The 15,180-nt window shown below is 37.6% G+C and overlaps 2 protein-coding genes across 2 annotated transcripts; one reads left to right on the top strand and one right to left on the bottom strand.

Moving 5' to 3' along the window:
- Positions 1–249: 249 nt before the first annotated feature.
- On the bottom strand, positions 250–5,839 carry LOC145784848 (uncharacterized). The gene is made up of 6 exons (XM_082596689.1): positions 5,635–5,839; positions 5,382–5,466; positions 3,378–3,507; positions 2,626–2,791; positions 748–887; positions 250–441 (listed from the first exon to the last, which is right to left on the bottom strand). The coding sequence occupies exons 1-6, from the start codon at positions 5,715–5,717 to the stop codon at positions 389–391; spliced, it is 657 nt and encodes a 218-aa protein (XP_082452815.1). The 5' UTR covers positions 5,718–5,839; the 3' UTR covers positions 250–388.
- Positions 5,840–10,157: 4,318 nt separating this feature from the next.
- Positions 10,158–11,918, top strand: LOC145784865 (sperm-associated microtubule inner protein 10-like). The gene is made up of 3 exons (XM_082596703.1): positions 10,158–10,243; positions 10,511–10,631; positions 11,634–11,918. Exons 1-3 carry the CDS (start codon positions 10,203–10,205, stop codon positions 11,844–11,846), a joined length of 375 nt encoding a protein of 124 aa, XP_082452829.1. The 5' UTR covers positions 10,158–10,202; the 3' UTR covers positions 11,847–11,918.
- Positions 11,919–15,180: the final 3,262 nt, after the last annotated feature.

The raw sequence follows: 15,180 nt of genomic DNA, 5'->3' as shown, positions 1-15,180 counted from the left end.
TTAAGCTCGCAAAAAAGGCTTTCTCGGTCTATAGGATAGTGATTCTCAGTTTGCGTGATTCACACCTATGTCGCCGCTGTTTTACTGGGAGGCAATTAGGAATATTTTTCACCGACAAGGCCTGCTCAAATATGGGAGAAATTTGTAAGAGTCGTCGTACGGAATGCGACTGGCGTCATATAATGCTTGGACAGACGAGATGACAGCGATAGATCGAGTAGTTTTCAGATCACGAATGGTTAGCTGCTATCTCTTACGCTTGATATCATCTGGTAAAAACAACCACACACTGCACGTTGTGATTTCATTGCTAAAGTAGCCTACATTGCGGTTAGAACTTTGGAAACCATTTCTGTGATGGTTGCTGTCAAAAGAACGGGCTCCTCTTTCATGCGGGACTAGTGGAACTACCGCCACTCCACATTCGCCACCGGTTCATCACTGCGTACAATGTAACAAATAGGTCATTAGCCTACAGTTAAATGAAACGTTGCAGCAAAATTAGGTCTACTCATCCAACCATTAACTGGGATACTACTCCAAATGACAAGTTCTGTCAGAGCGGATTTCCAGACCAGGGTTTAGTGAGCTATGTCCCCGATCCAGTCAAGCATTATTCTAGAGTCTAGATAAGTAATACTTTCCTACTGTTAATGCTTTTTGGAAATGTGATCGTTCTGGATAATTTTTTAAAAGCGAGTTGCAACTACCAAAAAAGTTGACTTTAGATATTGCCTTGTCACTTACCCCATTGTTTTCCTGCGCATGGGGGTCTTTCTAAGTAAGAATAATCCGTTTGCTCTGGCTGAAAGTGATATTGGCGTGGTGTGATTGGGTCTTGAAACAATGGTGAATACTTTCGTGTGGCATATAAGTCATGGGCGTATCTAAAAATATGTTTACACTGCAGTAAAAAACAAACTCTTCTTCATGGCAAATTCAGGCCTCTGATAAAGTTCCATCACAAACGAACTAGATACACGTAGCTTGCGACACAAACCATATACCGCACTGCAGCTTGTTTCAACCTTTTTGTCTCGTCAGCATGACGTAGTCGTTTGACAGAAGACAAACACTGTGGGGCGAGGACAAACACTGTGGGGCGAGGGCTGACACTTTGCGTATAGCAGCCTTAGCCCTCGTCTACTCTTCAGCAGAGTACTGTGCACCTGTTTGGTGCCGCAGTGCTCACTGCCATAACATCGACACTGCCATAAACAGCGCCCTGCGCACAGTGACCGGATGCCTGCGTCCCACACCATTGGACAATCTCCCCATTCTCGCTGGCATCCAACCCGCTGAGCTTCGTCGCGAAGAAGGCACTCTGTCCCTCGGTCGACGGGCACTGGAGCCTAACCACCTTCTCCACCACAGGATCTCTGCTCTCCCAAACAAGCACCCCCGTCGACTGAAATCAAGACACCCATTCGTGCCAGCCGCTCAACTTCTGATCAACGAAGCTGATGTACAAGACATCTCTGCGGCTGCTTGGGCGGACCATAAATGGAGTTCTGAATGGAAGTCAACCGCCACCAGACTCTATTCGTTCATCCCCGACGCCGACACACGCCCCATCGGTCTAACACTACCAAGACAGGCACGGGTGCGCCTCAACCGTCTCCGTACGGGCGTCGGGTTTTTCCGCTCAACCATGCACCAATGGGGAATGGCCTCTTCCTCCTTCTGTGAATGTGGTGCCGAGGAACAGACCGCAGACCACATCAATGACTGCTCCATCTTCAAGCCACCTAACGGAGTGGAAGGTTTGCGTGTCATGGATGATGAAACCAAACACTTGCTGCTCTCTACTAGCCTTCCAGTGTAGTCCGGGAACATCGTGAATCTGGGGTGGTAAAAGGATAGACCCTCGGCCCCAGACGCTCACACGACGACGACGAGAAGACAAACCAAACGAAAAAAATTACAAGTCAAGTCTACAGAAATAGGCCATTCTTGTTTTGCTAGTAGCCTAAGATCAGTACAAATTAATTTACGTAGGTAGAAGTACAAAAATCAGACTTATTTTACCAATTAGATTCTAACATCGGTGTGTAGGTTAGCCTACAGTATTAAGCCTGTGCAAGCAATCATAGGCCTAAAAAAGCTAATTAGTTTTTAGATGAATCTCATAAATCTGTTAAGTAACCTACTGTCATCCGCTTATTTCTCTACACAGTTTTTTTTATGTTGCCCTGTGTTATTCCATTGTTAATGTATTATGTAAAGTGCTGGTATTGTGCTATATATTATATATGTGTTAATGTTCTTAATTTTGAGTCTTTTGTTTAAATGTTTGGGTGGCAGCTGACTTTGGTGACCTTTTGGTCTTTCGTTGCCATCCTTGTTGTGCGAATTATTTGTGTTTTTGCTTTTGTGTCTTTCTTTTTCGTCAACAAAACAAAAAATGAACTGAACTGTCCCAGTCAATCAGGCATTCGAAGTTCTAAAATTCAAAAGTAGGTTACTCTATTTTGGTGACCATGTTTCCTTTTTTTATTTCTACCTATTTGCAATCTTTGAGTACACTGAAGGTTTGCGAACTAGCCTAACATGTTTCTGACAGTTAAATGTCGATATTAAAAACGGCGACTTACAATAATTGCAAAATCATCTTAATTGTCTAACCTGGAGTAGATGTTGCTTAGAGATTCCTCGTACATAGACAGGGGGTGCTTGTACTCTCGACTAAGAAGACGGAGTGGTTTCGTTATTGTAAGAGTTGGATGCTGCAACGGATCTGTTAATGATGGAAGCCTCTCTAGATCTTCATCATCTTCTCCTTCCAATAAAGCTTGAGTACAAAATCACAAATAATTTTACAAAACAAAAACTTTTTTGACGCAGGTCTAGATTGGCAGAGTAAAATTTTTGCTTGTTGTTGGTTCGGCGCCTCAGGCCTCAGGTTCGATTTTCGAAGTGTGCGCTTGAGCAACGCATTTCAATGACAGCTTTCCAGTCTCCATTCAGGAGCACTCCTTGAGTTTAAGGAATTACTGTAATAAATGTCTTCAAATATAGAAACTGCTATAGCCTACGCTACGCCAAATTGTTTGGTGTAAAAATCCTCATTTAATTCAAAAATATTTTCTCGATCAATTGTTATCAGTTTGTTGGAAAAGTAAGATGATCTAGTCTAAATCAGAGTTGAGGTTTGATAAATTTTGCAAAACGTTGGTCATTAAAATATTGCAGAGTCGGAGAAGAGTAGCTTATTCTCAACTGGGTCTGGACCTCATATCTTCCTGTACTGCAGAGTTAGAAGCAAATACTATGCTGTTACGCTTTAATAATAGACGAAAAAGAGATTGTGGTCTTCACAATTTAGGTCTAAATGCATTTGCTGGATCTTGAATTATTTCAATATGCGTAGCACTCACGTTCCAAATTTTCTTCTATTTGAGAAACATATGGAGACCATGATGACATTCTGTTAAGGCTGTTTTTGTGGAACTTCTTTTGAAAAAGCGTTCCCGGCAGGTAAGTCAAGTCTGTTATGTAACTTCTGTTCTGCGCAAGTTATAGTACGAAAAATTCAATCACTCTTTTTTGTTGTAAAACTCAGTCTTAAAATATAACTTCATGTAATGTATCCTGGTGGTAGCAGAAAAAAAATTGGAATTCTTACGTCAAGGTAAGAAAATTTCTCAACCTTTTCATAATAGTTAAACTACTAAAACTAAGTAGGCTATGTACGGTAAATAGACGGTGATGATAGGCTAAACCCCTATTGTCACAATTAATGAAAAGTATAACAGATGCATTTATGGTGAAAAAAAGTCCTGAGCTAGGCCTAATACAGTGATAAGCCACAACCCAGACAGCACTTTATCTGGGCCAGATAAAGTAGCTGTCTGGGAATGATATTAAAATAGTAGGCTAGTTTTATAACAGTCTACCTAACAATTTTGGTAAAGAGGTGACTTTCTGTCACACTAAATTTAGTCGTATCTGTCTATAGCAGTGGTTCCCAACCGGGGTGCCGCGGCACCCTGGGGTGCCAATTGCAATGCTCAGGGGTGCCGCGAGATATTGCAATACTCCGGCATCTGCGGTAGCCTAAGCCTTTGTTTTCTTGCCCAGGAAAAACAGCGTGAAAGAGATTTTGACTCGTTGCTGTTCTTTCCATAAAAACGTTTGAAACGCATCATTATTGCCAGGTTTCCTGATTTTATTTTGCGTTTCACGGCGCACAAAGTCAAATTGCAGTGATGGATTTTATCGGATTGTGTGAACCAGCACGATTCTAAAATTGCACGATTGTTTGCAAACCATTATAAAATAGGAAACTGTTGAATGGGGGATACCTGCTGCGTATACAAGCACGATACATAGCTAATCGAGAAAAGCCTAAGTTATACTTAATTGGTTCTTTATACTTATGAATATATTTTGTGAATTGCTTTGCGATTACAATTGGGTCTCTAAATTAGTGTAGGCTATTTAGTAGATATCTTCAACCATTTAAATAACGTAAATGCCAAAATGTAGGGCAAAAATGAAACTCTCTGAACTTTAACAGATAAAATGATAGCACTGAGAGAAAAACTGCAAATGTGGTCCTTAAAAGTGAGAACGGAAACTTTGACATGCTTTCACATTTTTTTGAATGGAAGAACAAAGAAGTTGTCTCATTAATAAGTAACTCAGCAACTATAATCATTGGAAGAAAAAAATCGAAAAGTATTTTCCCAGCTTGTCTACGGAAAATTAAGCATGGGTAAGAAATCAATTTTTACTTGACTCTCATATTGCCTTGAATCTTAAAGAAGAAGAAGAATTAATTGACATTCGTAACGATGGAAATTTTAAGCTTATGCACAAGCAGCTGCCTCTCGACGAGTTCTGGATAAAAATTCAAAATGAATATCCTTGCGTTTGAAAAAAAGCTATTGTGCTTTTTCTGCAGTTTTCCACTTCATTGCCAACCTATGTGAGAGTGGAGTATTAACGAACATAAAAACTAAAAAACAAGAACGACTGCTTACAGTCGAGGAAGAAATGCGGGTAGCTTTATCAAATGTGCCTCCAGATATTAAGGGACTTTGTGCAAGAAGTCAAGCCCAAATTTCACACTAACTTTTGAATAAATACATTTATTTACGCGCGCTATAGGCTACCGTAAACAATAGAGAATCTTGGAAACTTTTCATGCAAGAGGCAGTCAATGCTTGGAATCAAGTGCGACAATAAAAGAAGAAGATAAGCTACTGTAGGCTACAAATCATTCTGTGTTATTTCATACAGTTATTTGAAATACAGAAATCTCATAAAATTGATCCAGTTTTGCCAGGGTGCCGCAAACTATTTATCTCTTTGATAGGGTGCCGCAAGGTCAAAAAGGTTGGGAACCACTGGTCTATAGTCTACATCTAGCTACCCACAATGTTGGGAAAATAAGAACTCGTTCTTTCGTTGTTCTGATTCCACGGAGTTACTCGTGGAGTAATAGGTGCAAAGTAGTTTCGTCTGCAAAAGATATAGTTTCAAAGAGTTGATAACGTATCCATAAAGTATAGGTCGCTTAAAATGAACATTTAACACATATATGTTAAGCTATGATTGCATTTAGCCTACATCACTTTACTGCAGGGGGTTGAACGAAGGCCACCACGCTACAAACAATGCTTTACTTACTTTTGCCGCTCAGTATTCTCCATGTCCACTCGTTTTAATGCAACCACCTCAGACAAAGAAGTCATTACAGGGTATGAGTTCATTATCTATTTTTTTTTATCAGCTCTAAATGCACAGAAAAGTCTTGTTTAACAAATCCGTTTAGACCATAAATTAATGAATAAAAGATGTGAAAGCAAAACATAACATTACACGAGCAAGGGAAGACAGCTTGAGTCAGTTCATGCTGTGTTTTCAAAACTTTCGATTCAGCGACGCACACTGTGTGTTATCGGATGTGAGAATCAATTGATAACAGCGCTTCAACCACAAGTGCAACCTGCAGGTAAGTAAACCTGTGAGAGAGCCCTGAAATCTTTATAGGCGCACAATATTTATTACAAAGCTTCAGAGTTTGAGATTCAAAAAGGTTTCAAGTTTTTTGTTTGTTTGTTTGTTTATCTTTATCCTGCATTGCGGGAAAGCGGACTTGAGCGCTATGCATCGGCGTACGCCTTCCGACGTACACCTGACCCACGCTGCAGCCGACGGCAATGTCTGTTTCCGATTGTCTACTCTACTTATGACTTAAATTTGGTACTACCCATTACTCGAAATCGATCCCTAGGTAGAGGCAATTATCGTAAAGTTTCTTGCCCAGAGAAACAACAGCAAGTGCGGGTGGCTGGCGTCGAACATGCAGGCTCTCGACTGCGAGCCCAACGCGCTAACCACTCGGCCACGCTGCCGAGTGGTTAGCTGTTTACTGTTTCCTCAAAATAATTCAAATTGACTCATCAGTAACCTAAGTTTCGCTCAACCGCAAGAGCAATCTGGGCAACGACTACTCAACTTTGCATTGAAGAAATGAAATAAAAGAAACTTCGTTGCTAATCTTCATAAAAAGCAATATACCAAACAAGGAAGCCGTAATTATTTTACATGATTTTAGCATTAAATATTGCGGAAATGAATGCCACTAAGCTTGACATTGAGATTTTTCAAAATTTTGCCATTTTGTAACGTAGTCGGGCGAGAGGTAGGCAGTGATGGGCATTATCGGCGATAATTTATCGGCAATAATTATCGGCGATAAATTTTTATCGCTTATCGTTATCGCTCAATTATTTTTTCAGTTATCGTTTATCGTTATCGCCAAAAACAATATTTGATTATCGCCGATAAATTTTATTTCGGATCAACATACAAGTGGAAAGACCATGAAAAGTAATATTTTTACTAGCCACCTAGTTAATGGAACTAAAATTGAAACCAGTTCTTCTTCAGTGCCTGAAGGAAGTGTGTGTGCACAGGTCGTTGTCAGGGGAGGGGGCACGCCCCCCCTGCAGCGACGGCCCTGACAACACAATAATTTTTAGAGTTGCAAATTGCAATGCAATGAAATGCATGCAACAATGCAAAGTAACACAACATCACTGAACAAGTCATTGCGAAATATGATATTGCTTGAAGCATTTGACATGCAGACCGACATCACATTTTTTGCATCTTGTAGTAGTTTTGCATGACAATAGGCGCATCGAGTTGCGTGGTAAAATTATGCTAAATACAGTATAACCTTTCTCATTTACCTATGCGACATAGCCTACCTCAATCAAATATTTTTATTCCCACTAATCCAGTGCCTATATTGTAATTCTTATCTCAACTCAGCGTTCTGCCATTGCTTTAATGATAGTGTTCACAAAGAAAACAAAAAAAATTAACTGAAATTATCAGTAAATTACGATAATTATGTTATCGTTTTAAAACAAACACGACTAATTTGACAAGCTTGATGGATTTCACAGTATGCACATTTTTACTACCAATAACGCTTAAGATTACTGATAAATTTTCAAGCATTTTGCGTTTTTTGGAATTTTTTAAATTATTGCTGACTTTGCTTTAAACAGCCCTTTAAGCAGAAAGCAAAGTTTGGAATTTTTTATGGTATTTTCATTTGATTTAATTATTTTGCCTACTGCACGTAAGCGGCAGTGTAGCTCAATTGATAAAAGCATCCAACTGGTATCTGAAGGTATAATTATAAGCATGGTGGTTACCTCAGTGGTTTGATTCTGAATCAAGAGGTTGAAGATTCGATACCCACTGCCGCTGTTGCGATTCTATTCATTCATAACTTACAAAAAGTTTTGTCCCTTTACTTACAGTATATTATGTTCGATTTTTCGTCATGTTGATGAAAACAGTTCGTGATGCATGGGATGGGGCAGCGCCAAGGCGAACTTTACTAGTAAAGTTACTAGTAAAGTTCGCCTTGGGCAGCGCTAATCAAGAAAAAAAATATCGTTATCGGACATTATCGGCGATAATTTTATCGTTTATCGTTATCGCTTAATTTTTTTTGATTTATTGTTTATCGTTATAGCTTTAGGCATTTTTCGTTTATCGATTATCGTTATCGCTTAACTGAAAAATGAGTTATCGCGCCCAACACTGGAGGTAGGTATGTTTCGGAGGACAAACATACATGAAATTTGCCGACAGGTCAAAAAGGTTCATGCGGCTTGCAAATGACCTGTTTTGGCGCAAAATATTACCACATGTAAGTGCAATTTTTTATTTAGTTTGTCAGTGTAAAATTCCTTCACTGAACTTTGATCAGTTGCATCTCTCCCTGCAAAGGTTAAGTTTATTACGTTCTTGTCCATTTCAAAAAGCAATAGTTTTAATCTTCAGTCATTCACCGTCTCATGCTATGCTCGCTAATTCTCTTGTATTGCTACGACCTTTCTAAATTTTAACTTGTCACCTAACTTGAATATTAAACTTTATTAGGTCCAATTATCTTTTTCAGTTTACGAATACAGTACTAAAACTATCTTTACCCAGAGAATCACTTTGCAGTATTAACTGGTGTTGCCCATTTTACGACTCCAGCATAAGCCCACCAACAAAGAAAACATCTTCCATATTCTTTGTCATATTTTTTGTATGATTATTATTGTAATGATATGCCCTACCATATTGTGTTACGAAAGTTTTCAAAATACAAGCTTTTGAGAGATCAGCAAATGTCACAAACAAATTAAGTTTCCGCAAACGAAACACTTCGTCATTAAAGTTTGCTCGGGCGTGATATTTTCTTGACTTTAATCAAGTAATCAATTGATCTAATATTGATCTCTGAAAAAGGTTTAGATATATTTTTGATTCGGCATGTAATTTAAAGGGTTTGTGCATTGGTATACTATTCCACCTTTTTAATGTTCTGATTGTTTCTATAACAATTCAATTCTCTTGTGGTATTTGTGATAAGAAACGCAGCACGGGCCGATGGCATAATAATTGTAACACGATCGCTTGCCTTCTCCAAGTAACGTCAGTTTTTTCAAAAACGTTTGAGAGTGAAGGTCAGAAAGTACTTGGATCAAGTAAGACAAAGAAAGTCTCAAGGGCGTTATAAGCTTCGCTCGCCATCCCTAAGCACTTGCCACATAAAGTTTAAACGCTCACACATTAAGAAAAAATACAAAAGGGAACTGATCTAGACACTTCAGTTAAGGAAATCGTTGCAGGTTGTTCGAGAATGAAAAGAAGTTGGAAAACCGTTCCGGTTGAGAAATGATTAAACAGAGAACAAAAGTTCAGGGACCAGCTTTTGTATTAAAAAATTTAAAAAATGAAGATTGTAGCAATTACAACATTTCTTTTCACCGTTTTGATACTACTCAAATCCGATTAGCCTAGTTTATCTGCTGGTAGACAATCTATTTTTATTATTTTTATTCTATTGCAACGATCATATGCCCATGATACCAAGTAATTTTCAAACAATATTGCAGTACACCAACGTTAGAAAAAAATTAGTTATGTATAAAATCTTAATGTAATAATCTTCTTAAATCGTTTTAACAACGTTGCATATTTTTAGTAGCATAAAGCGATTCGCCTTATAAGAGAAAATTGTTTTACTGGGTTGAAAGAAGCAAATAATTTCACAATTTTTAACGAATATAACTTTTTGATTTTACTTTAAAACAAACAAAACAATTAAACAATAAAACAAAACAATAATGGTTTTAAAGAGTTTAAGGCTGACTGAAAGCTACATTGCGCAAAAGTCAAAGTAGGGCACGGTGTTTCTTTCAAAGCTTATTTTTATGAGCAATAAGTAATAAAGTCAAATATTTAAAAGATTTTTCAGCCTTGCTTTTTCCAAGAAATATTTGAACAAGACCTGGTTATAGTAAAGATAACAAAAACGAAACTGCTGCTTGTGAGTAAGGTGAGGTGCAGACGGCACATCATACAATCTAGGACTGCCTTCTGTATAAACCATCCTATAGTGAGGTGTAAAGAGTTTAGTCTCCGTTGACGATGACATGCATCAGGCAGAGGGTATGGGTGCTCTAATACTTAGAGCCAAAACAAAAAACATGATGGCAACACTAAAATAAGGGAACAAAATGTACCAAGAACAATTGTTTATGTTTTTAATTTAATGGATGAGCCGGTATCTCATAGATTTACCAAATCACTTCTTCTCAATACTGATCCTTCTGAATTTCTATAGTTTTGACGGTAAAAAATTTATTCACCAATCACAAGTAATTTTTTTCAAGATGAAGCAAGGCACTATTGAAAGAGGAGTTCAAACTGATATGTAAGTTGATGCTTTTAAACACTCTAGAAAATAGATGAAAAACACTTTATTCTACCATCACTTTGTTGCTGATTTTTTAATATGAATAAAATCCAAAGCATCGTACTCCAATGAGAGTCAATGCTTTCAAGGAAATAGCTTCAACCAAACCAATTGGAATTTTATTTAATATTTAGTGATAAATGAGGGAAAGTAAACATGGCATCCGTCGGCTATCTTTACTGTTAATGTTACTAAGCTGTTAACGAAGAAGTTTTTCCTTTACAGGAGCCAAAGTCATCTCTTGCATCAACACGTCCCAACATTTTCAAAATTGCATCCGGTGATACCAAAGCTGTATGTCCCAGAATGGAAAACTGACATGGAAAACAGGACGAGAATAGTCCAGGTATGCAACATAAAAGTAATGCAGCTATATCGTTGATATAACTAGTCGAGATGTGGGAAACTACGAGCTTCAATAAAAGACATTGTATTGTTTGTTTTTACATTGTTATCATCACCACGGCTTTATTTAATAATTTCACTTGTCCTTGATTATGTTTGTAAAGAGGAAACTTGCAGTCATACAGTTATCAATAAATTTACCAAATCAATTGTTCAACTATTCCCTCAAATCGCGATTTGACTTGGTGTTTAATTTATAACCGACACGGCAAGATCAATCAGCACTGGTTTGGCTCTCGAAGTATGCGCTTGAGAGTATACGGCAGTCAGCAGCATCTATTGAATGGAAAAGTTCACAGACAACAACATTTGAACAACCGGAAGCTTTGCTCTGTCAGTCTCGGTGTCGTGACCCCTCAATGAAGCTTTCCCAGCCCAAGGATTAAGATTCCAACAATCAATCAAAAGGACGAAGCAAAACAAACACAAAAGTAATCATCGGTAGTCACGCGCCTCAGTTAAAATTGAGAAAAACTGCATAATTACAACGAAAAGCAAGGTTAGCCAAGTTGTCAGTGATTTCTTGATTCCTTTACTCTTTTTTATAATGTTTATTTGAAATCATGCTGTGATGTTCCATAAATGAAATTTTAAACCCGCGCTGCTGCTTATGATAAATTTATGTAGGCTACCTACGAATAGCCTATTAAGAATATTGATACCTTCCGGCCACAATATCAAAGTTTCCGGAACAGGCCAGGCTGGGTCAGACTTTAAAAAATAACTTAGTTAGTTTTTTTAATAATTTTCAAGGAAAATTATTGTAAGCATAAAAGATGTAACTGAAATTGGTTTTGAATGAACAAGGTGAATTCGATTAATCAAAAGCTTAATGAAAGCATTAGGCCAATTGATGCAGCCTAAATATCTACAAAATGCTTTAAAACTAGCACGTTGCAAGTTCACTGCTGAAACCTACTAATTTCTATTTATTAATCAACAGAATGCAAAGTTGGCTGGAATCTACGTAGCCCCTCATGATGAAAGTCTTTTCTTGGAGAAACGAGAACGACTTTCGAACGGCGAGAAACGGGGTTACGTTGAAACGAAGACCTTGTTACCCAGTCGAAAAACTCTCTTGCGCCCACATTTCCACTCGCATATCTCCAAATATCAAAGCGAATTGATGTATCGGAGCGATCCATGGTCTGAATAAACAATTACTCAAGTGTGCAATTTTGTAAATACACAACATTTTATCTGCCATATTAGGAAACGAATACATAGATACCTGAAACACATTTCAGTTGCGTAAAGTAGGCTTGGAAGTTATTCAGTTTGGAAAAATAAGAAAGTAGCAAATTGTTAGGTTACTTCTTGGTTAGCTTACTGACTGCTACCTACAGTGGCACAACTTCCCGACTGGTACAGTAGGCTGTAGGCTACAGACTTTAGGAAACTGGTGTTACCAATGTGACTAAAATTGTATAAAAATCTTGACAAAACCCAGGGACAAAACCGATAGTGTGATCACATTTTATGCTGCTTGAAAAAAGGGGACAGAGATAAATGAGAAAATATGATTCCAAAACGTTTTCGCGGCTTGTCAGCTACACTCTGCAAAGGCTACAAATCTGGCCGTATATCTCTTGATAGCTAAATCTTACTTTAGGCTACTTGGTATTATGCCGATATAACGGCCAAAAACTGTTATATGCGGTACGAAAGAGATTGCTCAGAATTTTTTCAACTATAGCCTATACTATTATCAATCATTGACAATACAAAATTGTCTTACTCTAACAGACATCAGTTAACTAATGTGATAGTCTGAACACCACTGTACTGTATAGATAGGCTATTTATATAAGCTACAGTATACAATAAATAAAAATGAAGGTAGCTCACATCTGTTGGATTGGCTTATGATACAAAATGCTTCTAACACCGGAGACAGTTGTATTCCCTAGAATATTAAAATTAAAAATTCAGCACCTTCAAGACATGTTGCTCTACACTTAATGGATATAACATTGACTTCACCTAGTTTAACATAATGTTAAATCTTGAAAGGTAAACCTGTGAGTGTTTCAATAACTCCAGGCAGTAGCCTATTATCCTCCAGTTTTGAAAGTACGGTTTTGACAATATTGTGGCTGGTATACAAAACTACATCAGATTTGGTTTATCCGCCGCACTAGAAAAGTTACGTTTTTCTAATTTAAAAATGTTGTCCTTTTTATCAGTTAGCCGAAATAATAACATATAGGAGTGGTGGATTTAAGATTAGGAGTGGATTTAAGTTCTTTTTGTAGCAAGCAAGTTTGTAGCGAGGCGTAAAAAGATCGCCAATGTGATAATAATCGGCCTCTCCAATGTGGCAGTAAAAGTGGAGGTTCGTGTCCCCGTGATTTAATATCCCAAAACGTTATAACAGTGTAAAGATTATTGATCCGATTCCCACCAGTGACGAGACTGGTTGAATTATGAAGACTTATCAAAATGTTCTGATTGATAGTAATAAGAGTACGCATCTTAGTCGTGCCAAAGATCACACAATAATGCAAAACCATGTTAATTACAGTAGGCTACAATAAATTGTAAACATTCTACTTGGTTTATATTTTAATAAAGTAATTGCACGACGTTGTAATCGACACACAGGGACTTTGAGAGGCTAATTCGGCACGATACCGATGACACTCCTGTTCACCCAAATCAAGACGCTGCTAACAATATTGACCGCAGGCTACTTCTGAATAGTGACCACAGGAAAAATAAGTGTGTTGTGTTCGCTTCTTAAAAAATTTTGAGCTTCTAAACTTCATAGGAAGGTCGAAGGGTTGCTTTTGCTCGTAGAATGAGTTTACAAGTTCAAACTTTCTTAAAGAGGGCCAACACAACACACTTATTTTTTCTATAACATTTAAAGTTTAGGTTTAAAGTTTAGGTCAAAAATATTTAACATTTGCTAAAGTAAGCTATTGCAGTCATGCAGTCAAACAAAGAAGGCTACGGTGAAGCATAGATTACGAATCTTTTTTGTGTTGGCAGTAGCGGTGATAAACTCATCGAAAATTCAGGAAAATAATTCTTCTAAGTGCGTCACACCGAAAAAATTTGATAACCGCTACAATATAATATCATAACCAGCAGCGTTGACAGGAAGTTTAGGGGGTACTTCTTAACCAGGACACGAGGTAATTTTTGGGGCCCGAAACCCTTTCAAAGGGCCTGGGAACTTGAGGAAACTACCACGCATTCTTTGAGATATGGTGTTTTTCTTAAAGGTGTCTTCATTTAAGGTCTGAGGATCTCATAGCTTACTGGGCCCAAATTATCTTTTCAGAGGCCTTGATCATAGACCATAGTACAAACTAAGCAGAACGGTACCTTTTGGATTTTTTTATGTTTAAGCCCGCCTCTATTATAAGCTCAAAGGAGTGTCACCCCAAGGAAGTAAAAATCAAAACAAAGTTATAGGCTTGGTGCAAACAAACCACGATGAACATCAATGATTAGGTAGAAGCCAAGCATCAATTATACTTTACGTAATAATTATTCTCAATTGAAAACATTTTATTTTTAAAAAGGTTATCAAAGTCAGCGTTTTGTAATGCATGAAAACCAGTTAACGTTAATTGCCACCGATCAAAGAACATTAAAAATTCTACAACGAAAAAAAAAGTAAAATAGCGTACCGGTACCAGTATAATTCTTAAATTATAATTTTATCTACGTATTTACTTCATAACGTGTAAAAAGGTGTTGATATAATGTATCTGAAGCAATACAAATGATGTATCCATTTCCTAGAATTAAACCACACTGATCTTTGAACCTTTAATGACAACTTTTTCTGCGACGACTACGGCAGAGTAGATTGAATTCTCCTTCCAAAACATGAAGTTGGATACGAAAAAGTTGAAATATAATAAAAGTTCAAGATTGAATTGAAAAAAAGTAGCGGTACGCGATACCAAAGTATGCAAAGACGAAGGAGTTTGATAACTTCAGATAGATAACTTCATAGAGTCGATAAAAAAAATAATTAGCGAATGATTAACTCAAATCTTTTTCCACTTCTTCCATTTTTCCAAACAATTTATATGATTATGTGTCATCATAAACCGAAAGTAGTTACCCGGAAGAAGGGAGAAAGTCTCCCTTTGGCAAGCTACTCATAAACTGTCGTTAGCACCAAAGATGCGGATGTGGCGACCAAGCTCTGAGCTGCGTTTGTCCTTGATGGGCAGATCGCTGGTCTGACAGACTACCAGTGAGTGTTTTACGTGGCCTCACAACGATCGGAAGGACCACAGTTCGACACTTATCGAAGGCACACGGATGTGTCTTTAGAAGTAAACATGAAGCAGCTTCTTTGCTTTTAGTCAACCTCATCTAAACCGTCAATCAAACGTAGGTAAAATGTAGTGTGACAATTAATTCGATAAACATGTCTCTAATTCGATAAACATGTCTCTATCAAAATGGTATGAATTACCTTATATACCTATCAACTGCCAACTTTACTGTTATTAAAACAAACT

This window comes from Aplidium turbinatum, chromosome 15, assembly GCF_918807975.1.
Source record: "Aplidium turbinatum chromosome 15, kaAplTurb1.1, whole genome shotgun sequence".
Lineage (NCBI taxonomy): Eukaryota > Metazoa > Chordata > Ascidiacea > Aplousobranchia > Polyclinidae > Aplidium > Aplidium turbinatum.
Note: the sequence above shows the minus strand (reverse complement) of the source record. Positions and strands in the feature narration are given on the sequence as shown.